This window comes from Oncorhynchus nerka, linkage group LG9b (assembly GCF_034236695.1).
Source record: "Oncorhynchus nerka isolate Pitt River linkage group LG9b, Oner_Uvic_2.0, whole genome shotgun sequence".
NCBI lineage: Eukaryota > Metazoa > Chordata > Actinopteri > Salmoniformes > Salmonidae > Oncorhynchus > Oncorhynchus nerka.
In genome coordinates, this window is record NC_088424.1 from 3,335,015 (window position 1) to 3,362,052 (window position 27,038).

The 27,038-nt window shown below is 42.9% G+C and overlaps 1 protein-coding gene across 2 annotated transcripts; it reads right to left on the reverse strand.

Moving 5' to 3' along the window:
* Positions 1–4,000: 4,000 nt before the first annotated feature.
* On the reverse strand, positions 4,001–26,825 carry LOC115114115 (tyrosine-protein kinase JAK1-like). 2 transcript variants are annotated; one of them, XM_029642109.2, is made up of 25 exons: positions 26,599–26,825; positions 26,034–26,238; positions 22,710–22,833; positions 22,383–22,533; positions 22,108–22,271; positions 21,759–21,963; positions 21,435–21,581; positions 21,131–21,313; positions 20,514–20,671; positions 19,455–19,569; positions 18,988–19,177; positions 18,420–18,523; positions 18,033–18,188; positions 17,426–17,513; positions 16,887–16,978; positions 15,621–15,756; positions 15,393–15,544; positions 14,992–15,142; positions 14,773–14,867; positions 14,079–14,271; positions 13,167–13,291; positions 12,664–12,836; positions 12,233–12,350; positions 11,632–11,742; positions 4,001–5,516 (listed from the first exon to the last, which is right to left on the reverse strand). In XM_029642109.2, exons 2-25 carry the CDS (start codon positions 26,233–26,235, stop codon positions 5,391–5,393), a joined length of 3,459 nt encoding a protein of 1,152 aa, XP_029497969.1. In that variant the 5' UTR covers positions 26,236–26,238; positions 26,599–26,825; the 3' UTR covers positions 4,001–5,390. The 2 variants fall into 2 exon arrangements, with proteins under 2 accessions (XP_029497969.1, XP_029497968.1); XM_029642108.2 differs by having other exon boundaries at positions 16,851–16,978.
* Positions 26,826–27,038: the final 213 nt, after the last annotated feature.

Consider the following 27,038-nt stretch of genomic DNA (forward strand, 5'->3'; position numbering starts at 1 on the left):
GTTTCTGACGTGAAACACCTGTTGAGCGGACCTCAAATCAGATCTTTTGAATCCATCACTGTAATCCATCACTGTAAAAGGCTACTTGAGATTCCATTTGGGACAGAGTTTATTTGAATACTCACGAGTTGAGAATGCTATAGCAACAATTAGCATCTGGAAACCAAATCGCTGAAGAGATATAAACAACACATTTTTGATTTGGGGGGGGGGGATTATTGTTGTGAAGATTGTGTTGGTTGCTTCACTGTCGGTCCCCAAAGAAGACATTTAAATACATTTCAAACCGATTTACCGCTGGTAAGGGTGGTGTGCCGCTAGTCTATTCTATTCTAAGATAACTAAGGCTATCATATGCCATATCATACTGAATGGTGTCAATGCTCTGTTGCTGATGATAGTCAGGCCATTGTACATTATGACCGTTCCCTTGTAGGGAACAGACAGGCTGTGCAGTTGGACTCAAAAGAACAGGTATGCACATTTTCGTGGAACAGTTTCATTTCAATAATAACTTTTTTGTTTCTCAAAATCATTGTCACTTTGTTAATCATAAAAATCTCAAGTAAAATGTTACAAATTGAAAAGTTAAAATTCTACTAAGGTGAGAGCACCAGCCTCATTGATACACTGGTGGCTGAAGAAATAGAAAAATAGCCTGTAGGCCTACAACTTCCATCGTGAACTAAGTAAAATATATAGGCCTAAAGCAGACAAATAAAAACAGAAAATATCCCGGTGGAAATTCTGGTAATTTCAATCACATTCATCTTTCTACTCCATCTCCCTGCCTCCCTTTGACTTGAGCTATTGCTAGTGAAGTGCAACAATGCATCAAATCATCAACTGGGTCCGGCCGGAAGCTGTCGCTAGCGAACTTGCAACATTGTATCAAATAGCCTATTCTGGGTTTCCGTGGCAGTGAGCTCGGGGCAGACAGCTGTTTTTTTATGAGGTTTCCACTGGATATATGGGATCATCAGATCATAATATTTTGTTCTTTCACACTAAAGCTTCGTGATTATCGAGGCCGGGTGTGTTGGAAAGAAACTATCATTCGCAAACTATCATTCATAATTGATGTAAAAAGAAATAGACTTCGTCTACAATGTGAAGTGAAGAGAAAATTACTGAGAAGCTCAGTTTATTAGTGGTGGACGTGGAGAGTTAAGACAATCAGAAATCAGACATTGCCAAATGAACACTTTCCTACATTTGTACACAGGAGACCAGGTAAATGACTGTAATTAAAACTTGCATTGACAGAAATTCAAGTAACCAAATTACGGATGAATTAAGATTAAACAAAGAATGTGCATGCATTGCCGGTAGAGAGTCGAGTACATTTTGGAGAGCTGAGTGCATGCATTCTGGAGAGATAAATGCCACACACCCCTCCCCTTCTTGTTGCAACATTTTAAATTACACTCAAGAAACATTATCTTCACACATATTTTAGATGCTTTTCACTGACAGCCGCAACTCAATCAACTGGACATATTGCACCATGTGCTGCCCAAATTGTGGGCTTGCCAAATAGGCATACCATGCTTGTGATTTGAAACAATTCACAGCCATTTTTTTAAAGAAGCTAATGATCCTCTGTGGTTACGTTATGCTCTCTGGTGAAGTATTTTGAATGTTGTTATTTAGACAGGAGGAATTATATAATTTGGGCAAAACATCAATTTACTTTAGGGGAAGCCAGCATCCTAACAGAGCACTGTCCACATGCCAACTTTCATTTCCAATTCTCAAGAGGCTGAAACCAGAGCTCTGTATATAATGACGAGATGCTCATGTCTCTGCCCTATCAATGGAAGTTGTGAAAGTATACCAAACCTTTTTGATATACTCAGAGGACCATTATTAGCATGTTTTAACCACTCCTATATAAATGGTAGATTATCAGACACATGATCTCATGAAACAGGACCCAAGTGGTGTATATATAAAGATCCAGTTCATTTAAAAAAAATTGGAGACCTCTTACACTTCAGTGATGTGATGCAAAAATCATAGCGCATAGAATTAAAAAAGTATTGTCAGATATTATTCATCCTAATCAGACAGGTTTTTTACATGGACGATACAGTGGAGATAATATAAGACAAGTACTGGAAACAAAAGAATACTATGAAATATCGGGGACACCAGGCCTGGTTTTCATAGCTGAATTTGAAAAGGCTTTTGATAAAGTACGATTGGAGTTTATATATAAATGCCTAGAATATTTCAATTTTGGGGAATCTCTTATAAAATGGGTTAAAGTTATGTATAGCAACCCTAGGTGTAAAATAGTAAATAATGGCTACATCTCAGAAAGTTCTCAGTAAACTATATCTGGAGAAGTAAAACAAGGTTGTCCACTATCGGCATATCGATTTATTATTGCCATCGAAATGTTAGCTATTAAAATGAGGTCAAACAATAATATTAAGGGATTAGAAATAAACAACCAAGTTGGCTCTTTTACAATGGGGGTCAATGGGAAAGAATGTTTGTTTCCCTCAATTTGTTGGGCGTGGTCGAGGGGAATTCCTTATGACGTGATTATCGATTCAGAGTTTTGGCAGGATGATGCAATAGTAACCGTGCAATTCCAAACACATAAACCAGGAAAATGTAGACAAAACACAGCGGAATATGAAGTGGATAATCCCATGTGGGACGATGAGCCTAAAATTAAGAAAATCGGCCCAAAATTGTAGGAGATATTCTCGCAGATTAGAACCCTTAGCGTATTATAAAATAATATTAAAAGTGCATGCCTTAAAGATGCAGGCCAGGCTTAAATCAGATCAGCGGTAACCCGCATTAGCCAACAAATGCATTGCTTTTCATTGCTTTAGTTTAGGTGCTATCGGAGGTATAACTGCGTTAAGAGGTGTCAAATCCACAAGGGTCCCCTGCGTTACCTATCGCCATTGGACACACCTAGTCGCATCATGAGTAGAAATCCCATGCAGCAGTTTGAACACTGGAATGAATAGTAAATAATAGTGAAATAATCTACTCAATTGGGCTCACAGATTTGACAGTTCTAACACAGTTAACTGATTAGCCTAGTTAAATAAAGGTTAAATCAATTATGGGGTGAAAGCTATTGAAGTTTAAAGGTTACTACAAGCTTTACTCTGTTGATCTATGTGTACACACGTGGGTGGAGTGGGATTTTTGGAGTAGCGGACAACTTTATTAACATGATATCCTCACCGGTTCCACTCCCATTGACTAGGGGGCAATAGCAAAGTTTTAATATTTTAGTCTTTCCATTTTGTGAAGGCAAGGAACTATTGCCTTCCCTTGCTAGTAGTAGCTAGCTGGCAGCATGGCTAGCTGGCTTTAGCCTGGCTAAAACATTTCAAGCTAGCTTGCCTTTTTACCTTCCCACATCTCCATGTGAAATAATCAGATTTATAATTTTAAAAAATATGCCCTATGCCCTAAATATTTGTATACTTGCCGGTGTAACCTAAAACATTATCCCAGTTTGATATGCTGCTTGTGTATTCATTCCCATATCAGCTAAAAATAGAACATCATGTTTTGGTAATAGAGAAAAATGCACATGGCTAGCTAGTTGACTACAGCAGGTTCTACCATTTCGCAATAGCCTGAATCAATAGTTATTACTTCTAAACTAAAATGCCTTTTGGGGTGGATTCTTGTCGTGTGGTTTACTGTTTGAACAGTCACTGAGAATATATTTCAATGCAAAATGGGCTACTGTGATGATGAATAGCCTCTGTAGCCTACAGATTAGGTCAAGGAACCAAGCGACAAACACTACCCCCACAGCTGCGGAAGGAATGATACAGTGTGTCTCAGGTAGTAAATAGCATGTTGACTGCCGGAGCGTATTATAAGGAGCCCTCCCTTTTTTGCAACACTCCAAATCTTGCACCTGTGTAGAGCCCAATAATGTATATATACACACTAGAAGACTGATAGGGGGCACTCCCCCACCATTGTAAAAAATAGCTTGGAAGCTATAGAATAAATTTGTTGCCACATTTATTCTATTACAGACAAGTTGATGCATACTTTTTAAGTATATTATCTGAGCTCAACATACAAATGTTAATGTCCCGATACAACAAGAAAAGTACTTAAATACATGCAATTAATTGAAATACTATAGAATTCCTATGAAGGACTGCTTCTTCTGGAGAGTGCCAATATACCCAACCGGTGGCTTCAAAGCCTCTAATTGGCCAATGCATAGCATCAGCAATCCAGGGTTTATATACATCATTGGTTACACTTCTGACACCGGCTAAAAAAAAGTCTTTCATCCTTACAAAATGAACTAACTCAGTTATCCAAAAGTGTCCTATTTAACTTACAATGTGTATCAATAGCTTGTAAAAAGAAAGAAACAAATACTACTAAAGAACATAGTGAATGACAGCAGCATGCATTTGAAGGTCAGAATACGTTTGAGTTACTGTATATGTACAGTATGTGGAAAAGTATATACATCAAGCCCACATCTGGGCAATTTCTTTCTGTATTGTAAAGAAATGTAGCTTTTGTTCTTCTGTGCTTTCTATGTGTCTTTCTGTCTGTCAGTGATGGTTAACGTCTTTCTGTGTGTTGGTCTGTCGGTGCATGTGTATGTTGACCGGTTTGTCTGTGCTAGATTACGTTCTATTTTTATGTCTGTAGTAGTCCATGTCAGTCTGTCTGTCAGTCCATCTGTGCTAACATGCGTCTGTCTTTTCTGTTAACTGACATTATACTGTCTGTCAGCCTTTTCATCCATCCATCCGTCTATTTGGACAGATGCGTTTGCTAAATGGCATTCACACTGTGTTCAAAACATTAAAAACAGCTGCTCTTTCCACGACAGACTGACCAGGTGAATCCAGGTGAAAGCTATGATTCCTTACTGATGTCACTTGTTAAATCCCCTTCAAACATTGTAGATGAAGGGAAGGAGAAAGGTTAAATAATTATTTTTAAGCCTTGAGACATGGATTGGGTATTTGTGCCATTCGGAGGGTGATGTGCAAGAAATGTAAGTGCCTTTGAACGGTGTATGGTAGTAGGTGCCAGGCCCACCGGTTTGTGTCAAGAACTGCAACGCTGGGTTTTTCAAGCAGAACCTGTTGTTTTCCGGGTGTATCAAGAATGATCCACCACCCAAAGGACATCCACACAACTTGACACAACTTTGGGAAGCATTGGAGTCAACATAGGCCAGCATCCCTGTGGAACACTTTCGACACCTTGCAGGGTCCATGCCCCGACGAATTGATGCTGTTCTGGGGGCAAAAAGGGGTGGGGGGAGCAACTCAATAGTAGGAAGGTGTTCCTAATGTTTTGGTATACTCAGTGTATATTATATTATTGTATATTTCCATCTATGTGTGAGCTCTAGCAGTTCAGACAGCCAGTCTATCTCCTCTGTGTCTCTCGTCCAGCAGCATCTCCAGCTCTGTGATCAGGCCTTTGAACTGGATCCTGTTCGCCGGGTCAAACTCCCAACACCTCCTCATCAGAGAGTACACCTGTGCACACACACACACACACACACGCACAAAGAAAGGGAGAGAGATATGTATGAGTATGTCACACGTAACTCCTTCACAGTAGAGGCATTTGAAAAACAATTATCTCCATCAAAATGCGTTTGACAGAAATGCCTTCGGGAACATGTGAACTTTCATGTGCCTTAATAACGAACTTGTATGCCATCTGTAAATAAGAATATAATTGTTAAATTACAAGCCTAGTTGGTTTAGCCACGGAAAAGTACAGGAACCTTCACGCTAGCCATGATTGGCTGAGATAATGGATGGGCTGGACATGCCGAGAGATGGGTTCAGATTGGTCTGCCATGTGGCATGCTTCTGTCTATAACATGAGCTGCTCAGTAAGTAGATAATCCTTGCTACTGAAGCTTTTTTGAAAGATATGTTAGCCATGTAAAACTGCAAAAGCGTTGCTACTGCTCTCAACAACATTGCTGCCCTGAATTTAGCAGGCACTATCGACAATGAGTGGGGAAAAGTTGTGATGGACTACTTTCTGCACACGGTCAGTGTGAACCGGAGTGACTTGTCACAACGGGCCAAACATGCTGTACAAACAAAAAGACACAGGACGTCTTACTTCGTTAAAGGGGTTCTGCCATGAAGTGTTCCTCCATGTATATGGGTAAGTCTAGCTGCATTTTCAGATATCATAAGTTTCTAATTTAGGCAGAAAGTCGTTTTCATTGCAAGTTAAAGAGTATGTATTGTGTATTATGTATTGTTAGCTAGCTAGCGAACCTTAACTTGATTGCTCGCTAGCTAACAATGAACCTAGTTGGTTAGCTTTAGCTACTTACAGATTTATACTACTGCATTTTATGCGTGGTGGCTAGCTATGACAATCTGTTTGTATTGCTAGTATTGTATGTATTGTACAAATTTCCAGCTTATTTCTCTCAAATGTTTTGCACAAATTTGTTTACATCCTTGTTAGTGAGCATTTCTCCTTTGCCAAGATAATCCATCCACCTGACAGGTGTGGCATATCAAGAAGCTGATTAAGCAGCATGATCATTACACCAGTGGCGTAGCCAGACTTTTTTTTGTTTTTTGGATAGGCCTAAGAAAAGTTTGGATAAGCATTTTTTCTACTTATTTATTACATTTATTTTGTGCACCATATATTATTTCTTAATACAATCGTTTTATACTAGTGCATAGTAATTGGCGCAACTTTGTTACATATACAAATAGTTACCTATCCCAGCATATTAAAATAAGATGGTAACATTAGACCAGTTACCAACAACATAAAAACTCAATCTTCAGGCGCACTTTAATATCGATGGGCAAACAAGCCTATATTTGATGTTACAATTTATACCACGGCGGGCAGTAGTACTATAAAAAGGTTCCTTACCTTTAGTAGATGCATCATAAGGCCTGACCTACATCACAAGGCGCAGACGGCGAGGCTTTGAGTTGAATATGGTGATGATTTCATCATAATCCAATGTATCTGTCAGTTCACACTCAAAAGACAGCAAACTGAAGTGGTTCAGCCGGGCGCTTGTCATTGATGTGCGAAGACGATTGTTTTATCCTAGTTGTTGTTGAGAAAAGTCTCTCCACACTGCATGATGTCATTGGAATTGTGACAATGATCTTTAACAGTTTATATTATGTAAAATATCATCAGGGCAGCTGTCAAGTACACTCATTATGGATGAAAAGTCACTCTTTCCCATGTTAATTTTGCAACTCAACTGCTGAATAAAAACAGTGAATTCAGCATCCTCAATTGATATTGCATAATGATCGCACAAGGTCTTCAGCTGCTCTTTAAGGCCGCAGGTTTGGGATTCTTTGGAAAAGGAGGCTTCCGCTTGCATGATCCCATATTGGTCTTCTTGAAATCTTGAGTTTAACTCAGTTGTCTGTCTAGAATATTGTTCCAAAGTTGCCTCGGCTCACTGTCACTCTTGATGCTGGATGTTTTCCTTAATGAAGATGTGACTACACTGTCTGCCAATTTTACAGGCAGTTTTCGCTGCCGTGATGCGCTCACATCCCAATGACTAATATCATGCTTAATCATCATCTCTTCAGTTAGCTTGAGAACTTTATCAAAGTCTCCCCCTGGATGCCATCTCCTCCTGGGCACGCTGCTTGGTCCTGGTGTGGTGGGATCTTCTGTCACGATCGTCTAATGAATTAACGGACCAAGGCGCACCGTACGTAGAGTTCCACATGTTTAATCAGATGAAACTCACAAAAACAATAAACAGCAAATGAAAAAGTGAAGTCATGGAGTGCTCACAGGCAACTACACACAAACAAGATCCCATAAAACACAGTGGGGAAATGGCTGCCTAAATATGATCCCCAATCAAAGACGACGATAAACAGCTGCCTCTGATTGGGAACCATACCAGGCCAACATAGAAAGAAACAACCTAGATAGGAACACCCCCCACTAGTCACACCCCAACCTAACCAAAATAGAGAATAAAAAGGCTCTCTATGGTCAGGGCGTGACACAATCCTTTTCCTCCAGATGTCTTTTTTTGAAAAACATTTGGTTTGCCATAAAACTACTAAAACTACTAAATGACCTGAGCTGGTGAGTCAATTCGAGTAAGCTAACGTGGCAGAGTTTGCTAGCTCTACAAGGTTTAGCCACGTGACATTGCCAGGTTGTTCAGGTAAACCACCATATACATTTTTTTGTTTTTTATGTAACTAGAAGCCATCTTGATTGTCGCGAACTATTTTTGTTACATTATATTACAATTACCCATAGAAATCTTTTTTTAACAATGTAATAAAATAAATACAAATAAAAATGCATATTGAATAATTTATGGAACTTGAGATCAAACTGGGTAGGCCACAGCCACGGTGTCCCCGGTGCGCAGGCGTAGCTCGGTGCGATACATAGCAGCGCCTCGTATCGGCCGGGCTAGAGTGGGCATCGAGCCAGGTGCCATGAAGCCGGCTAAGCGCATCTGGTTTCCAGTGCATCTCCTCGGGCCGGGGTACATGGCACCAGCCTTACGCATGGTGTCCCCGGTTCGCCAGCACAGCCCAGTGCGGGCTATTCCACCGCACTGGCCTGGCTACGGGGATCATTCAACCAGGTAAGTTTGGGCAGGCTCGGTGCTCGAGAGCTCCAGTGCTCGTTCATGGTCCGGTCTATCCGGTGCCACCTCCAAGCACCAGCCCCCCTGGTGGCATCCCCCGCACTAGGCTGTCTCTCTGTCTCCTTCCTACAGGTGCTCCCGCCTGTCCAGCTCTGCCAGAGTCGCCCGTCCTGTCCTGAGCTGCCAGAGTCGCCCGCCTGTCCTGAGCTGCCAGAGTCGCCCGCCTGTCCTGAGCTGCCAGAGCCGTCCGCCTGTCCTGAGCTGCCAGAGCCGCCCGCCAGTCAGGAGCTGCCAGAGTCGCCGGTCAGCCAGGAGCTGCTAGAGCCGCCGGTCAACCAGGTGCCGCCAGTCAGCCAGGAGCCGCCAGTCAGAAAGGTGCCGCCAGAGCCGCCAGTCAGCCAGGTGCCGCCAGCAGCCGCCAGTTTAGCCAGGAGCCGCCAGTCAGCCGCCAGAGCCGTCCGTCAACCAGGAGCTGCCAGAATCGCCCTTCGCTCCGGAGCTGCCGGAGTCTCCTGACTGTCAGAGGTCGGCGGCGAGGGTTGCCGCGTTAGAGGCCACGGAGGCGGGTAAAGAGGCGGAGAAGGACTATGGTGGAGTGGGGTCCACGTCCTGCGCCAGAGCCGACACCGCGGACAGACACCCACCCAGACCCTCCCATATAGGTTTAGGTTTTGCGGCTGGAGTCCGCACCTTGGGGGGGGGGGGTACTGTCACGTTCTGACCTTAGTTATTTGATTGTCTTTGTTTTAGTATGGTCAGGGCGTGAGTTGGGTGGGTTGTCTATGTTAGTTTTTCTATGATTTGCTATTTCTGTGTTTGGCCTGGAATAGTTCTCAATCAGCGGCAGCTGTCAATCGTTGTCCCTGATTGAGAACCATATTTAGGTAGCCTGTTTTCTATTGTGTTTCGTGGGTGATTGTTTTCTGGCTGTTTTCGGTCATTTCTCTTTGTTATTTTGTTATTTCCGTGTTCATTTAATAAATATGGACACATACCACGCTGCACCTTGGTCCTCACCTTCTTCCACCGACGACGGCCGTTACAAAATGGAGATGTTTTAATGCATTGGATATATTTACCATATCATATGGAGACAGAAACATAAACCTTTTACCTTATCATAAGTAGACAATTGCAAATCCTTCCAATATAAATATAAAAAACAATTTAGTCACAAATTTAACTTTAATAAAAATGAGTTGACTCTTCACATGAGATGATTTCACAGAACAGCAAAAGAAAGGGAATATTGAATGATCCCCAATGATCCATCGCAGTTGTGTGTGTGTGTGTGTGTGTGTGAGAGAACAGGGAGTACAGGAGGGGACTAAGCACGCACCCCTGAGGGGCCTCCGTGTTGAGGATTAGCGTGGCAGATGGGTTGTTGCCTAACCTTACCACCTGGGGGCAGCCTGTCAGGAAGTCCAGGATTCAATTGCAGGGGGAGGTGTTTAGTCCCAGGGTCCTTAGCTTAGTGATGAGCTTTGAGGGCACTATGGTGTTGAACGCTGAGCTGTAGTCAGCAAACAAGATTCTCACGTAGGTGTTGCTTTTGTCCAGGTGGGAAAGGGCAGTGTGGAGTGCAATGGAGATTGTGTCATCTGTGGATCTGTTGGGGCGGTATGCGAATTGGAGTGGGTCTAGGATATCCGGGAGGATGCTGTTGATGTGAACCATGACCAGCCTTTCAAAGCTCTTCTTTGCTACAGGGTGATAGTCATTTAGGCAGGTTACCTTGGTGTTCTTGAGCACAGGGACTATGGTGCGCTTTTCAAATCATGAAGATATTACAGACTCGGTCAGGTAGAGATGAAAATGTCAGTGAAGACACTTGCCAGTTGATCAGAGCATTCTGAGTATGGAGTCCTGGTAATCCGTCTGGCCCTGCGGCCTTGTGAATGTTGACACGTTTAAAAGGTCTTACTGACATCAGCTACAGAGAGCGTGACCACAGTCGTTCGGAACAGCTGGTGCTCTCATGCATGGTTCAGTGTTGCTTGCCTCAAATCGAGTATAGAAGGCATTTAGCTCATTTGGTAGGCTTGCGTCACTGGTCAGCTCATGGCTGGGTTTCCCTTTGTAATCGGTAATAGTTTGCAAGTCCTGCCACATCCGATGAGCATCAGAGCCGGTGTAGTAGGATTACTTCTAAGCGTCCAGATTAGTGTCCCGCTCCTTGAAAGCGGCAGCTCTTGTCTTTAGCTCAGTGCGGATGTTGTCTGTAATCCATGGCTTCTGATTGGGATGTGTATGTATGGTCACTGTGGGGACGACACATACATATCCCAACCAGAAGCCATTAATTTAGTCTTTCCCTTTAAATCGCCATAGAAACGACCCCTCTCAATGCAGATTGATCGTGGTCATAGGCAATGAAAGTGAAGGATCTGGAGGTAAAAATTATGACGGTATCACGTTGATTTTGATTGGTCCAACCAGCAGAAGCACCTCTAAATAGTAAAGTTTCTATTTAAATCAACAGTCAAGTATAAGTATATTAAGGTTATAATATTGTAGAGAACAATCTAATGATTCATTCTAGATAATGTGTAATGACAGGGCAAATAAAACTAAGTTTTGACATTCATTTCATAGCACCCTCTTTAATTGCCCCATTTTTCTCTGCATTCTACAGCAGTGAGTGAATGCTGTAAACATTGACTTTGATAGCCCAGCACCTGCTCGGAACCATCGGATGTGCAGGATGTTCTATTCCCACTCATTCCTATTGAGGATAGTTTAAGTATAGAATAACACTACTGAATGTGTATTTAGAAAGGGTACTATTATCCTTAGTTTGGAGCGAAGTTGCCCTTAGACGCTGATCTTAGGTCTATTTAGCATTTTCCCCACTAATGGTTAAGCTTAGGATTGGGGGATCGGAAGCTGATCCTAAACCTGTACCTCGGGAAAACCTCATCCCGGAGCTTTAGCTTTCAGATGAAAGAGAAGGAAAGACTACAGCCTTGGTGAACAGATGACACCACTTCCCGGAGTTCTCTTACCGTGTCTGGGCAGCGAGGTGGACATGGCAGCCTCTTGCCGTCTATCAGAAATTCCACCAATCGGGTGAGAGTCATCTTACCCTCGCTTGGACAAAGCAACTTCAAAAATACCTGTGAACAACCATGTCACATGATCAAAACCAAAACAGATGGCCGTACCTACACCCAAGTCTTTTCTCTCAAAGTATATACTCATGCACTTCTTCCCATGCATTTAAAATGATTGGATTGGTGCAAGCTTGGGGAAGGAGTTTCCTCCATATTTCTTACTCTAGTCATTTTCTTTAAAATCCATGAAGTGCACATTTAGGGAGAAAGGTCAGAGTATTGAATTGCAGAATAATTTGATCCCATAAATCAAATCAAATCAAATTGTATTTGTCACATACACATGGTTAGCAGATGTTAATGCGAGTGTAGCGAAATGCTTGTGCTTCTAGTTCCGACAATGCAGGGCTAGCTTGATGAACGAAGACATCAGATACAGTAAATGTTAAAATGTCTGACTCCTAGTGTTTTGTCAAATCAATAAAGTTTAACAAATTTGTATGAAACTATTTTCATAGTGAAGTGAGGTAAACACAGAGAGAAAGTTCTTTACCGGCTCAGGACTGCTGCTTGACTCGCAGTAGGTCATCAACTCATAGAGGGTCACTCCGAAAGACCACACGTCAGACGCAGGGTAGAACTTAGAGCCCACCAGGCACTCAGGAGCATACCTACAAGGCAACACATACTGTAGCAAAATGTTTTTAAAAAAAACCTGGAGATAAGCATTTCTTATTGTTCAAGTTGAGGTAGTCCCTCCCTTTTTTCAGTTTGATTTCTTCCGTTTGGTATCTACTTATCAATACAATGAGCCCCAACCTGTCAAGATCATTAGAGGTTTTAATCTGATCCATCACAGATAGCAACAATAGACTGGCTTCCAGGCTTTTAAATGGCATGTGACCTTATCTCTTTGTTTTGGGAGTGAACCATAAAGTTAAGTTCTGGGACCTGGCCTTGTCATTCTATTTCTATGTTTCTCACCAGAACACAGGGCTTTCGGTGTCCTCTTTGACAGTGTAGTAACTCTTGTCCTCCTTCATGCTCTTGGTCAGGCCAAAGTCTGCGATCTTCACTGTGCTCTCGTTCTCCACCAGAACGTTCCTGGCCGCCAAATCCCGGTGGATGAACCGCTGGGATCCCAAGTAATCCATTCCCTGAGAGACACACACACACACACACACATTTTCACTTGTTTTTATAGTTTGTATACTTTTATAGCTTTTTACCTGGCAGTCTTGTGGTTTCTAGGAGTAGTTCAAACATTCCAACACAACTTTCCCATATAGTACTAGCCACAGTTACCGACGATGTTCATTTCTTTGGAAGTAGCAGAAAGTGTATATAAACAAGGACTGCAATGCTTTAGAATGTCCAACTCTCTCCATAATCAGAAACCGCAGTACATACATAAATACCTATAGGGGCTAGTTAAAACAATGAAATTCAATTTTGGGGGTTATTAATAAAGATCCATACTACAATACCTGGCAGATCTGGAGGGCGTAGTTGAGAAGTCTCTTGAGGTCAGTCTGGTGTTTTCTTTTGGGAAGGTAGTCCTTCAGGCTCCCCGCTGGCAGGTACTCCATAATCAGCTTGGTGGTCCTCCCACCTAGACAAAGAAACACGATGTTCACACAAGTGTGTGTGTATTGTATATTTACATACAGTATACATTTAGGTGTGTATGTAGGAGTGCATGCATTGTGTTGGCGAATAATCCGAATTTGTTGGTAACATAGGTAAGATGTTTTATATTCATCATATGTTTGTAAGTTACTTCTCATCAGAATGTTATTTTTGTATAATACTGTGGCAGGGTTGCAGTATCTGTTCTATGTCAAGACTAAGTTGAATGGGCCGCAGAGAGGGGAGAGGTCAAGGTGTCATCATGTGTAAACATATATTTTGCTCCACTGTGTCTGTCTGTGCCAGTCACTCTCCTCTCTGTGAGCTTGTCCAGGATTGGTTGTATTTAGAATTGATTGTATCTAAATGACAATTTGATATATTTCATAGGGTGGGGGTAATGTCTTGGTACCATTTTGTACCAAGGACGAAATAAGAGCTTTGTTTAGGACCAAACTGAACGATAATTTATAGCCAACTCTGTCTGGCTAGGGGATACTCCTCTCTGAAGTAAAGTCTTCTCTTTGTGGAAGTTCCTAAGACCTGTGGTTTGTCATGTCGTCTACGGGGGGGTGGATCTTTGCTATTAAAGGATCTCAGTTGCAATGTAGAGGGGTCTCTCAGAGAATTCATTGATAGACACTGAATTGATCTGAGAGTCACAGGGTTAAATTAAAGATGGACTTTGATAACTAACTCTGACTTGTGTTGTGGTTTGCACTTATGATTTGGTAAATAGAGGAAATTTCCACGACATTTGCCCTCCTCACCCTCCTCGCTACACACTCCTTTGTATTTGACAATGTTGTGGTGGTACAGTTCTCTCATGGTATCTATCTCTCTTCTCAGGTGGCAGGGCAGCTGGCCTTTGCTGTTTGGCTTCAGAGACTTGACCGCCACCAGCTCCCCTCGGCCATCCCCATGGGGGTCATACTGACACAGCTCCACCTTACCAAAGTGACCCTGCACAGTAGACACACACAACACAAGAGCAATTCTAGAGCACATATTAACCCAAACAAGTACAGTTCATATGCATACCACACACACAATTACATACCTCAATCGTCACATTACATGGGTATTACTAGGATGCAAAAAACTAAGCGGTCACCTTGCCACTCATATTTTGGGTTCTGATGGGGTAAGACAATGAAACTAAGCTCAAGGAAGCATTGGGGTGGCAGGTAGCCTTGTGGTTAGAGCGTTGGGTTTCTCGATCGAATCCCAAAGCTGACAAGGTGTTCTTTCGTTCTGCCCCTAAACAAGGCAGTTAACCCACTGTTCCCCGGTAGGCAACTGACTTGCCTAGTTAAATTAAATATAAGATATATTCTTCACGAATCAATGGCTATAATTTTAAAAAGTTTAAAAAAAAATGTACGTACCAATCACAGATTGCCCCTTTAAAATGGGGACAAGCACCACAAAAGTAAAGTATACATGTATTAAGAGAGTCCCTACCTCTCCCAGGTTATCAATTTTCCTGAGGAACCTCGTATCAAACACAGTGGGGTCCACTTCCTGGATGGGCATCCTACCAGGTGGCAGGACTGGGTCTGGGGGAAGGGCCACACAGAGATAACCCTATGTATTACCCTATGTAAACACAGGTGCACACATGCACATACACATGCAGGTGATAATAACAACAGAGACAGATAAAAAGGTTTGTCCTCTTACTCTGCTCGGCCACCCCGGTGAGGTCCCTGACAATGGCCCTGAAGAAGGGCCTCCTCTTGGGGTCGTAGTTCATGCACTTGGTGATGAGCTCAGCCAGCTGAGGGCAGTCTGGGGTCACCAGGGAACACTGGGCTGAGTAAAACATCTCCTTCTTCTCACAAAGAGAAAGAGAGGAGATGGATCAGAACCAAGACTGTTCCAATACCTTGCTTCTAAGTGATATGCTAGGTGTATTCAATGAAATAACTCAAGACCTCCCCTCTGAAATAGATATCTCTCCTAGGTAAATGAAGGACACTTTAAAAAAAAAGAATAGTTAGGCTATGTTGCAGGAGTCTGGGGGTGGTTGTGAGTGAGAGATTGTGTTGCTCACTGTCTTATCAGGGGAAGTGTGGGTGTACCTCTATGAGTTTCTTGTCCTTGAGAGGAGCAACTCCCTCATGGCAGATCTCCCACAGTGTGGTGCCAAATCCCCACTTATCCACCGCAACACTCTGGGCCTGGCTGTTCCTCACACACTCTGGGGCGATCCATGGGATCCTCTCCACACACTCTGTAATACAACACAGCCTTGTCAGCTGGGGGGGGAGAGACGCACACACACAGAGACACACACACCACACACACACCTTGTATGTTGAGTGTGGAGATGGAGACCCCAGGGCTACTCAGTTTGATGAAGGGCCCAGTCTCTCCCTCTAGGCCATCCCGCTCCACTAGGACGTTCTTAGCACACACATAGCCATGGACCAGCTTCTTATCCTCCTGTAGGGGACAGGAACAAAGGGAAGAGTCAGGTCTAGAGCCAGATAGATCTATGCAAGTTTGACAAACTACTACTACTGTATTGTCCAGGTTGGCACCAAGTTCCAAGACCACTACATTAGATTATAGAATGCAATGTTATTATAATGGCACATTTCTATGCCCGATTCATACTATGGGGTCAACCTGAATCATACTGGACCGTCTCTGGTATTTTCTGTTCACATTGTCCTTTCTACCACGGTTCCAGTAACTGTAACTATGGGGAATGCATAACCAGGCCTCCATTTTTGATTTTCTTTTTTGCATAGACCAGCATAGGCTGGTCATGCTGGTGACCAGCCTTCTTTTTTTCTTCTTCTTGTGCCTTCACTGTGTTTTCGCAGGTGACCAGCCTTCGCTGAGATTTTGCTGGTGACCAGCTTTCATTGTGTTTTCGACGCTGGTAAAGTCACATGCTGGCTTGCAAAGTGATGTTCAATTCCTATCCAGTCAGAGTGGGGATGTCCAACAATTTTAACTTGTATTCACCCACAATGGCATTCAGAATGACTGCCAGTGTTAGAACAATGAATAAATGAGACAACCTAAACTGGAACAACCATTTCAATAATGGGGTCAACAAGTCAACTAACAGATTGGATTAGTTTAGAAAAATGGCCATTATTTATCTTTGTGTAGCATAAGATTAATTCATCAATTAATTTATCAACCAATGAACATGCAAAAACACAGATATTGAAACAAACAATTAAAACAATCGCAATAGAGCAATCTGGGAAATACGATAATGATGGGTGTGCTTTTGCAGACCAGATTGACCAACATAGAACAGCTTGGTCACCAGCATCACCAGCATAAGCTGGTCATCAGCATACCAGCATGAGTTGGTCACCAGAATCACCTGCTTGACCAGCTATTCAGCCAGCCTAACCAGCGAGACCATGCTGGTCAGACCAGCTTGACCAGCATGGACAGGCTTGACATTTATGCTGGTCTATGCTGTTTTTTCCCCCCATCAGGGCAGCCCAGTACAGCTCGGTTTGGCCCTGTAGTGTCAAATCGCAACTGTGTCTCGTCTCATCACATATCACCAGGTAGCTGAGGGCGCCGGTCAGTTGTTTGGCCACCTGGTACTTCCAGGAGGCGCTGAGTTCAAGACGATGTCCCCGCATGAACATATCCAGAGGACCCAGCGTCACATGCTCCTCCACAATGATATCTGAACAGCGACATACACACACACACACACACAGTTAGAGGTTCAAAAAAAGTCTAGCCTATTTCAGATAGAAAAGTATGAGTAGGTTGCAACTTAATAAAAATGTAAAAAATTATTATTTTGCTGTCAGAGACATTTTCCACAATATACGGTATATGCAGACAATCTATGTCCTAACCTTCAGTGATGCAAACTAATCAGCAGTATCGGGTATCAACTTCCACAACAACTAAGAGCGTGAAGCGGAGTGTAAACTTCTCCCTAGTTGTTGTCGTGCCGATATCATGTTGTCGGAGTGTGAAGGGTACACATGAACATGCACAGATATGCGAGTACATAGTCTTGCATGGCGCTCATCTGCATTAACTTAGGTTCTTCCTGCGGCTTGTGGCATATCGCAGAGTCTCAGTTTAAGATTCAAAATAAGAGGAAGGAAGGATGACTTACTGTCATGGTTGCGAACACAGACACCGTGCAGCAGAGTGATGTGTTGATGGGACACTTGACGCATCATACTGACCGTTTCAAATAAAGTCTAACGGAAAGAGCTCAGTGTCAAAGGTCAGAGTCAAAAGGAGAAGTCACAAGGTCAGACATGGGTGGTGGAGGGAGGAGCGGTGTGTGTGTGGGGTAGCCCTTTCCTGCAGTCAAATGACCTACTAGCCTCATGGGTGGAATGTTATTCATATTTTTCATAATTAATAAACATTATATATATTTTTTTTAAGCCCAAAATCCTGTTTCTATGTCAAACGGTTTTGTTATATTTCAGTCTTCTGTGATGTATATAAAAGTGTAATATTGGGACGTAAACTCAAAATGTAGTACATTTCAACTCTATACCTGACATGGTAGAGCCGTCTTCTTATTTTCTAAGCCCATAACCATGAGTGTGATGTGTATACTTTGAAACAAAAGTAGATTTGTTAAAGACTACCAAGAAACACTCTGTGTGACCCTGATTTAGCCCACTGCAATAAAAGGTTAATGTGTATGCCAATCACATTAATTTACAAAGCCAATTTTTGTTTATACAGTATGTGTGTGTTCTCACCATAGAGATGTCTTTGTGTTGGGACCCTAGCACTTTCAGGACCACTTTCACCTCGTGGTAGGTTTGGGAACCCCACACATCCTTCTCTTCCTCACTCTTTATCTTAAATTTGCCAGCATAGATGTTAGTTCTGGTGCCACAGCCCAAGTGCTCCTCCTATATAGACATATGAGAGACACAAGACACGGTTATGGACAGAATAGCATTATTTGTAGATCGAAGGAAATTAAATTTAAAAAGTAGTATTGTCAGTGTAGGGCATCCTGTGCACACAAACATACTGTAAACACATAGTAAAGGCTAACATGCAAACACACAAGCACATTCAAATCCACACAAGCAGACAGACACACACAACCACATATACAAGCGCGCACACACACACACCTGCACTATGTCCTCGTTGAGGATCTTGTGGAAGATGACATGACTCTGTACGGGGTACATCGGCTCTGCATCTCTCTTTGTCACTAGTAGCAGGTTAGACATTTCTGAAACAAATAAAAAAAAACTGAAATGGGAAACAATATAGACACACACACCAATCTTCTCCCTCTGACGTGAGAACAGGCGACAGAGCTGCCGAATTCAGGAAAAACACTGTTACTGAGCAACATTTCCTGTTTGATAGTGGTATGAAGAGAATAACACATTCAGGTCTGGTGTATTTTATGGCATAAGGTGCCAAACCTCTGGGCAGGACCATGGTCAGGGATTAGGTGATACACTTTAGAAAAAAGTTAGATTTTTTTTTTTTGATTCCATATAGAACCCTTTTTTTGGTTACAGGTAGAAAACCCTTTTGGGATACATGTAGAACCCTCTGTGGAATGAGAGTTGTTCATGGAACCAAAAAGGGTTCTTGTTTGGGGACAGCCGAAGAACTCTTTTAGGTTCTAGATAGCACCTTTTTTTCTAAGTTTGTGTAGTATTGGGGCAAGGTATCATACCATACCTCTGGGCTGCGGAGGGCAGGCCTTGCGGAGCTGGAAGAAGACTCCGTCTGTGCTAAGTCTCTGGCCAATCAGCTGTTCCATCAGCTCCCTGAGAGAGGGCTGCCTCAGGGCTGTACCACTCAGGCCGTAGCCTTCCGGCCCCACCTCGATCTTAAAGCTACGGTACGGATGGCTATCGGTCTGGTCCACCTACAGCAGGAGAGCCAAGAAGAGGAGAACAAGTATAGAGAGTAATCGAGCCAATTTATTTAACACAGACCATTTTACAGCAACAAATTGTCACAATTCAGTTCAGTCAAATAATGGTGACTAACAAGATAGTCACTAACATGATAGCGCCGCCAGGTTTTTAAAAGTGAGAAAGCCTCACAAAAATGTTCAAATGTATCATTGTCTGAAAATGAGAGTGGCTGTATACATGTCTAAATGACTGTGGGTGAGGCAGATGGTGGAAGTGGTACTGTACTTCATTGCATTTGACAGTCAGGATGATGTGGTCATAGTCGATGCAGCTCCAGCGCAGCACATACATGCCCTCCTCCCTGCCCTCCTGACGCAGCTTGTGGGAGGTGTAGTCCATGCTGGAGGGGGAGGGGCCAAATTACATCATGGGAAAAGGGGTGGATCAACTCAGTTCTACACTAGTATAGCAGTATTACTGTATCACTAGCTAGGTTTCCAACCAATTGGCGACAGATTTTCATCCGAATATTCTAAAATATGCGCATTTTCCAACCAGTGGTGGGTTTCCACCAAACGGACCTGTTGCGAATAACAATCAGTGCACAGAAATCAGTGAAGTAGTGCACAGAAAATGTACTTTTTCACTTACGTTTTCATGGACTGAATAAAAATTGAACGTTTTTTTTCTTCATTTTCCACTCGACCAATAGTGGTCACAAAAATTGTTCTGTTAAATAGTAAATGTGCCTACTCTGGTCTTGGCATGTGTGCTTTAACCAACAGATCACAGATACAGTGCAGGTAGTCTGTACAGATAGTCTACATGATGAGATAATTATGGATAAGAGCGAGAATATTTGTATTTGTTAAATGTCAGACAAGCATCGATCATCATGTCACCAGAATAAGACCCTCAATATTGATTGGAAGGAAAGGTGCATCAAGCTCATCACTGTGCACTTTCACCACCCTGTGAAGTTCATCATAATTGATTTAATCTGTAGCTGAATAAATTGCATGGTTTCCCGAGTTATAGTGAGAGAACCACACACCATATCATCGCGTGACTCAAGTTCACTTCGATATGATCATACCATGTCAAACAAACAAATGATCTGTCAGAAATTATAAAATTGACCGAAACTTCCTATTTCCAACACGGCTGTCGTGATTTTTTAAAATCTATATGATGTGACCTTACTCGCATAAAAACTGTGGATGGAAATGTGATTACTGACCAAGATATCTGTATAATCTGACAAATTGACAGTTTAACAAAAATGTTGTATTTTATGAATATTTACATTTTCTCTAACCAATGAATGGGAATATTTAAGCTCACCTGATTGGACCATGACAGCCTTCCTGCAGGTTCTGTACCACAGAGGGAGGGGCCACATCTGTACACAGGAAGTGATGTGCATCCACTGTCAGACGGAAGTATCCATCAACGAGGGTGGCAAAAGACAATGCCTCTGCATGGAAACCCAGGCTCAGTTCCTGTGGTGGAGATAGAGCGACAACTAATGACAATGCATGGACAGTGCATGTCCAATATGAAAGAGAAAATGGGTAATAGAGTATACACTGACGGAGTCTCATTCAAGATTGCTCACTCAGATATTCAGCGTGATTGAATGTTTAAGTTTCCTCTGAAGCTTAAACCTGCAATATGTAACTTTTTGGGAGACCCCATCAAATTCAATGATTCCTGTTCTTAAATTTCGTTTTTGACTCTTTTGCTTTCAGTTTTGTACACCAGCTTCAAACAGCTGAAAATACAATATCTTTCGTCATTGAAAATATATATTCACATCGGTTTAGATGGTACAATGATTCTCTACACTATACATTGCTTTGTTTTGTCACATTAACTGAAATTAGGCAAACTATTACAATTTTAGCAACCAGGATATGGCAATTTCTGCATATTGCACCTTTAAACCAATTAAACTTTACCATCTTTTTGTTGTCCTGCTTGTGGACAGTGACTGTGGAGCCCTTGATGTTGATGTGTGTAATCTCATAGAAATCAGAGAAGGTTTTCCAGTCATTCGAAAAGTCTTGAGCTGGTTTGTTCTTCCAGTTGATGTCGGTTTTGTACTTTTTTGATTTTTTCTTCTCTTTGGCAGTCCATGCATTCTGAGATGAACATTAAATGTTTTTATCTCTTTATGAACAACATATCAGATGACATTTAGATAATAATGATACAATGTATGCCATAATTTACACATTCTAAACTACAAAATACTATACTCACATTCTGTTGCTTCCTCCGCCACTTGATCCCTGTATTTCCAGACACAAGGACTTGGTACTGGGTGGGCTGACCCTGGTTACAGGAAGTGGGTGTTCCTTCGATCTCCCCTTCGCTGTCAGTAACACGTAGCACTTCAGGCTTATACATCTTGTAATGAGACAGGATACCATTATGTTAGCTACACATACAGTACTTTACACAGACTTTTAGAGTACCACCTGGTTCCGTCTTTGGCCCAGTGCCATTCTTTCTTTAATTAATAGCGTGTCTGCAAGCATGGTTACGCAGTGCATTATGGGTACTGTAATACATCTAGCTACACACCTCACAGCCGAACCCACAGGTCAAAGTCTCCAGCGTAGCCAAGTATTTGACCTTGATGTCATGGATGTTGACTTTGTTGCTCTTCACTGTCTTGTTGTTGAACTCGTTAAGGAAATGCTGAAACACCCGGGAGATGCGGAGTCGTGTCAGGAAGTTCCGCTGCTTGATGATTTGGTTCATGCTCTCTGGGATGTATTTCTTATAGCTGGGTGGGATGGAAAGAGATTTGGTTGAGTCGGGGTGTATGTGTGTGTGTGTGCATGAGTGTGTATAAGAAAGATGGTAAACCGACAGCAAGACAGTAACACCAGCTTAATTTTGAACCTCTTTGTGAGTGACGATTAGTTACCTGATCTGTCCTGCTAAATATGGGTTGACGATGTTCTTCTCCAAGGCATTGTGTGTGATAGACAACACTGCCACCCCCAGGCACTCATTCTCAATACAGTGAGCCTCCTCTTCATTCTGAGGGTTACGCACTGCGGCCCGCCCCTTCAGGAAGTCATGCTGACCCTGGGAAAAGCCAATGCACAAACACATGAATCAGGATATATGATTGAATATGCTAGAATTCTACATTTGAGGATACAACTGTTTTAACGTTTTTTTTGTGCAAAATTATACCTGGGCGAACAGATACTTCAGTGAGGCAGCCTCAAGGAGTGCCGTACCCCCTGATTCGGTCTTCGGCCCATTGCCGTTCTTTCTCTTGAGGGCATGTCTGCAAACACGTGGCACATTGTCATTCGCACCATGCCAGTTGGTGAAGTAGAACCTGGATAAAGAGACAGGGGTATTTCAATGTCAGTATGAAGTTTTGTAGGAAAGTTATTTTTATCTCAAGTTTGCGAATTTGCAGACCAAAGTGCTGCTGCAATCAAAAATGGTTACCTCTGCTTCTTTCCTTCAATATTTGTGACAAACTGAGGAGCAACATATCCTTAGGCTTACCTCATGCGATAGTGGAGCTTTAAGCAGGTGCTCTCCTCGATTTTGAAGGTGTGATTGGGAGGGTACCAGATGTTCATGCCCTCCTCATACAAGGCAAACAGATTGAAGCAAAGAGGTGAAATGCCTAAAAAGAGAGAGATATGATTTCCCTCAACAAAGAACCAGCAAGTTGCTACCTTTCATATTCATTATCCATAACACACATTCAGATGAGCAACTCAGGAGGGGGAAAAGAAGACTTGGAGTTTGAGTCTGAGTGAGAGATCTTAGTAAGACTTTTGGTCTAAGAGAGTTTACAGTGCGAGAGGGGTTTGTGTGTGAGAGAGAGCAAGAGACAGAGAGGGCGAAATAGAGAGAAAAATACACTGCTCAAAAAAATAAAGGGAACACTTAAACAACACAATGTAACTCCAAGCTTCTACACCTGCATTGCTTGCTGTTTGGGGTTTTAGGCTGAGTTTCTGTACAGCACTTTGAGATATCAGCTGATGTACGAAGGGCTATATAAATACATTTGATTTGAAGTAAATCACACTTCTGTGAAATCAAACTGTCCACTTAGGAAGCAACACTGATTGACAATAAATTTCACATGCTGTTGTGCAAATGGAATAGACAACAGGTGGAAATTATAGGCAATTAGCAAGACACCCCCAATAAAGGAGTGGTTCTGCAGGTGGAGACCACAGACCACTTCTCAGTTCCTATGCTTCATGGCTGATGTTTTGGTCACTTTTGAATGCTGGCGGTGCTTTCACTCTAGTGGTAGCATGAGACGGAGTCTACAACCCACACAAGTGGCTCAGGTAGTACAGCTCATCCAGGATGGCACATCAATGCGAGATGTGGCAAGAAGGTTTGCTGTGTCTGTCAGCGTAGTGTCCAGAGCATGGAGGCGCAACCAGGAGACAGGCCAGTACATCAGGAGACTGGGAGGAGGCCGTAGGAGGGCAACAACCCAGCAGCAGGACCACTACCTCCGCCTTTGTGCAAGGAGGAGCACTGCCAGAGCCCTGCAAAATGACCTCCAGCAGGCCACAAATGCGCATGTGTCTGCTCAAATGGTCAGAAACAGACTCCATGAGGGTGGTATGAGGGCCCGACATCACAGGTGGGGGTTGTGCAGGACGTTTGGCATTTGCCAGAGAACACCAAGATTGGCAAATTCGCCACTGGCGCCCTGTGCTCTTCACAGATGAAAGCAGGTTCACACTGAGCACATGACGGAGTCTGGAGACGCCGTGGAGAACGTTCTGCTGCCTGCAACATCCTCCAGCATGACCGGTTTGGCGGTGGGTCAGTCATGGTGTGGGGTGGCATTTCTTTGGGGGGCCGCACAGCCCTCCATGTGCTCGCCAGAGGTAGCCTGACTGCCATTAGGTACCGAGATGAGATCCTCACACCCCTTGTGAGACCATATGCTGGTGCGGTTGGCCCTGGGTTCCTCCTAATGCAAGACAATGCAAGACAATGCTAGACCTCATGTGGCTGGAGTGTGTCAGCAGTTCCTGCAAGAGGAAGGCATTGATGCTATGGACTGGCCCGCCCGTTCCCCAGACCTGAATCCAATTGAGCACATCTGGGACATCATGTCTCGCTCCATCCACCAACGCCACGTTGCACCACGGACTGTCCAGGAGTTGGGGGATGCTTTAGTCCAGGTCTGGGAGGAGATCCCTCAGGAGACCATTCGCCACCTCATCAGGAGCATGCCCAGGCGTTGTAGGGAGGTCATACAGGCACGTGGAGGCCACACACACTACTGATCCTCATTTTGACTTGTTTTAAGGACATTACATCAAAGTTGGATCAGCCTGTAGTGTGGTTTTCCACTTTAATTTCGAGTGTGACTCTAAATCCAGACCTCCATGGGTTGATAAATTTGTTTCCCATTGATATTTTTTTGTGTGATTTTGTTGTCAGCACATTCAACTATGTAAAGAAAAAAGTATTTAATAAAAATATTTCATACATTCAGATCTAGGATGTGTTATTTTAGTGTTCCCTTTATTTTTTTGGAGCAGTATAGAAAGAGTGAACAAAGAGGGGGGATATAAAACATGATTCTGTATTAATGTCCATATATTATGCTTCTGTATACTTCCGGCCTGTCCTTGGACACTGTGCTATCTAACCTCCAAACGAGCTTCAATGCCATACAACACTCCTTCCGTGGCCTCCAACTCTTAAACGCTAATAAAACCAAATGCATGATTTTCAACCGTTCGCTGCCTGCACCCGCACGCCCGACTAGCATCACCACCCTGGATGGCTCCGACCTTGAATATGTGGACATCTATAAGTACCTAGGTGTCTGGCTAGACTGTAAACTCTCCTTCCAGACTCATATCAAACATCTCCAATCGAAAATCAAATCTAGAGTCGGCTTTCTATTCCGCAACAAAGCCTCCTTTACTCACGCCGCCAAACTTACCCTAGTAAAACTGACTATCCTACCGATCCTCGACTTCGGCGATGTCATCTACAAAATAGCTTCCAACACTCTACTCAGCAAACTGGATGCAGTTTATCACAGTGCCATCCATTTTGTCACTAAAGCACCTTATACCACCCACCACTGCGACCTGTATGCTCTAGTCGGCTGGCCCTCGCTACATATTCGTCGCCAGACCCACTGGCTCCAGGTCATCTACAAGTCCATGCTAGGTAAAGCTCCACCTTATCTCAGTTCACTGGTCACGATGGCAACACCCACCCGTAGCACGTGCTCCAGCAGGTGTATCTCACTGATCTTCCCTAAAGCCAACACCGCATTTGGCCGCCTTTTGTTCCAGTTCTCTGCTGCCTGTGACTGGAACGAATTACAAAAATCGCTGAAGTTGGAGACTTTTATCTCCCTCACCAACTTCAAACATCTGCTATCTGAGCAGCTAACCGATCGCTGCAGCTGGACATAGTCTATCGGTAAATAGCCCACCCATTTTTACCTACCTCATCCCCACACTGTTTTTATTTATTTACTTTTCTGCTCTTTTGCACACCTATATCTCTACCTGTACTTGACCATCTGATCATTTATCACTCCAGTGTTAATCTGCAAAATTGTAATTATTCGCCTACCTCCTCATGCCTTTTGCACACAGTGTATATAGACTTTTTTTTCCTTTCTACTGTGTTATTGACTTGTTAATTGTTTACTCCATGTGTAACTCTGTGTTGTCTGTTCACACTGCTATGCTTTATCTTGGCCAGGCCGCAGTTGCAAATGAGAACTTGTTCTCAACTAGCCTACCTGGTTAAATAAAGGTGAAATAAAAATAAATATATATATATTTTTTGTATGTAACACTGACTCAGACTCACCACACTTCTTGGCTGCCTCTCTGCACAGCTCCTCAGCAGTGTAACAACCCCGGAGAAACTCCAGCTGGTGAGAGTCTTGCAGGTAGAAGTGGACCTCGAGGCCCTGTGGTAATACAGGGATTGGCGTGAACTTGCCCTTCCTCGTCCTCTGCATCTTTACCAACAGCTGCCTGCCCATGTCCATTGCCTTGTTTCGAGGCATTCACTAAAGAAGATCATATTAAATGTTAAGAGGATGAAAATATAGCCATAGTAGGCTACTATATGGCTTTAATAAGTGCATAATATGTAATAGTGACATTGATGTAATTTTAGCTCATATATTTAAAACCCGATTAATCCAAAATCATAGGCTACCTGAAAGTAGAGGTGAAAAAGTACAAAATCATACAAAATATATTGTTCATATTTAAATCCACGTGTATCTTCAAAAAGCACAATGTTAAACTCGGAGTATGTTAATTAAGGGAAATCTGAATATAAACATCTTTACTTACAGTATTACAGTACTTACAGTAGACCAGTGACAATAACTTATGATGAAACGCCCCATAATGAAACTCACCTATGTCTATTACTTTATGCCGTCCACGAATGTCTGAAAAAAATAACTTTCTCTTCCAGAACGGCCCAATATCAGTGTAGGCTACTTATATTATCCTATTATGATGATGTTTTTGAGCATGTATCATCGATACGGGTTTTAAATCCTGTGCAATGAAGTTGCTAAGTCTCGGCGGTGAGTCTTCCAAGCAAGCGTCTTGTCAATTCCCGTAAACGCTGTCGCGAATCCACGCCCATGTAGTCGTCTATTGGTTATTTAGTAAATCAATAAAGTGGAAACAACAGTATGTTTTTACGTTCTGGAACGTTCAGCTGTACGGAAACGGTGCTGTACTGAACAGCCAGTTAAAAAACGGGGAGGGGTTGAGGGACACTGTCAGCATGGCCACCCACTTTTAAATAAATACGTCAGTCATTGCTTCAAGCCACACACACCAAACG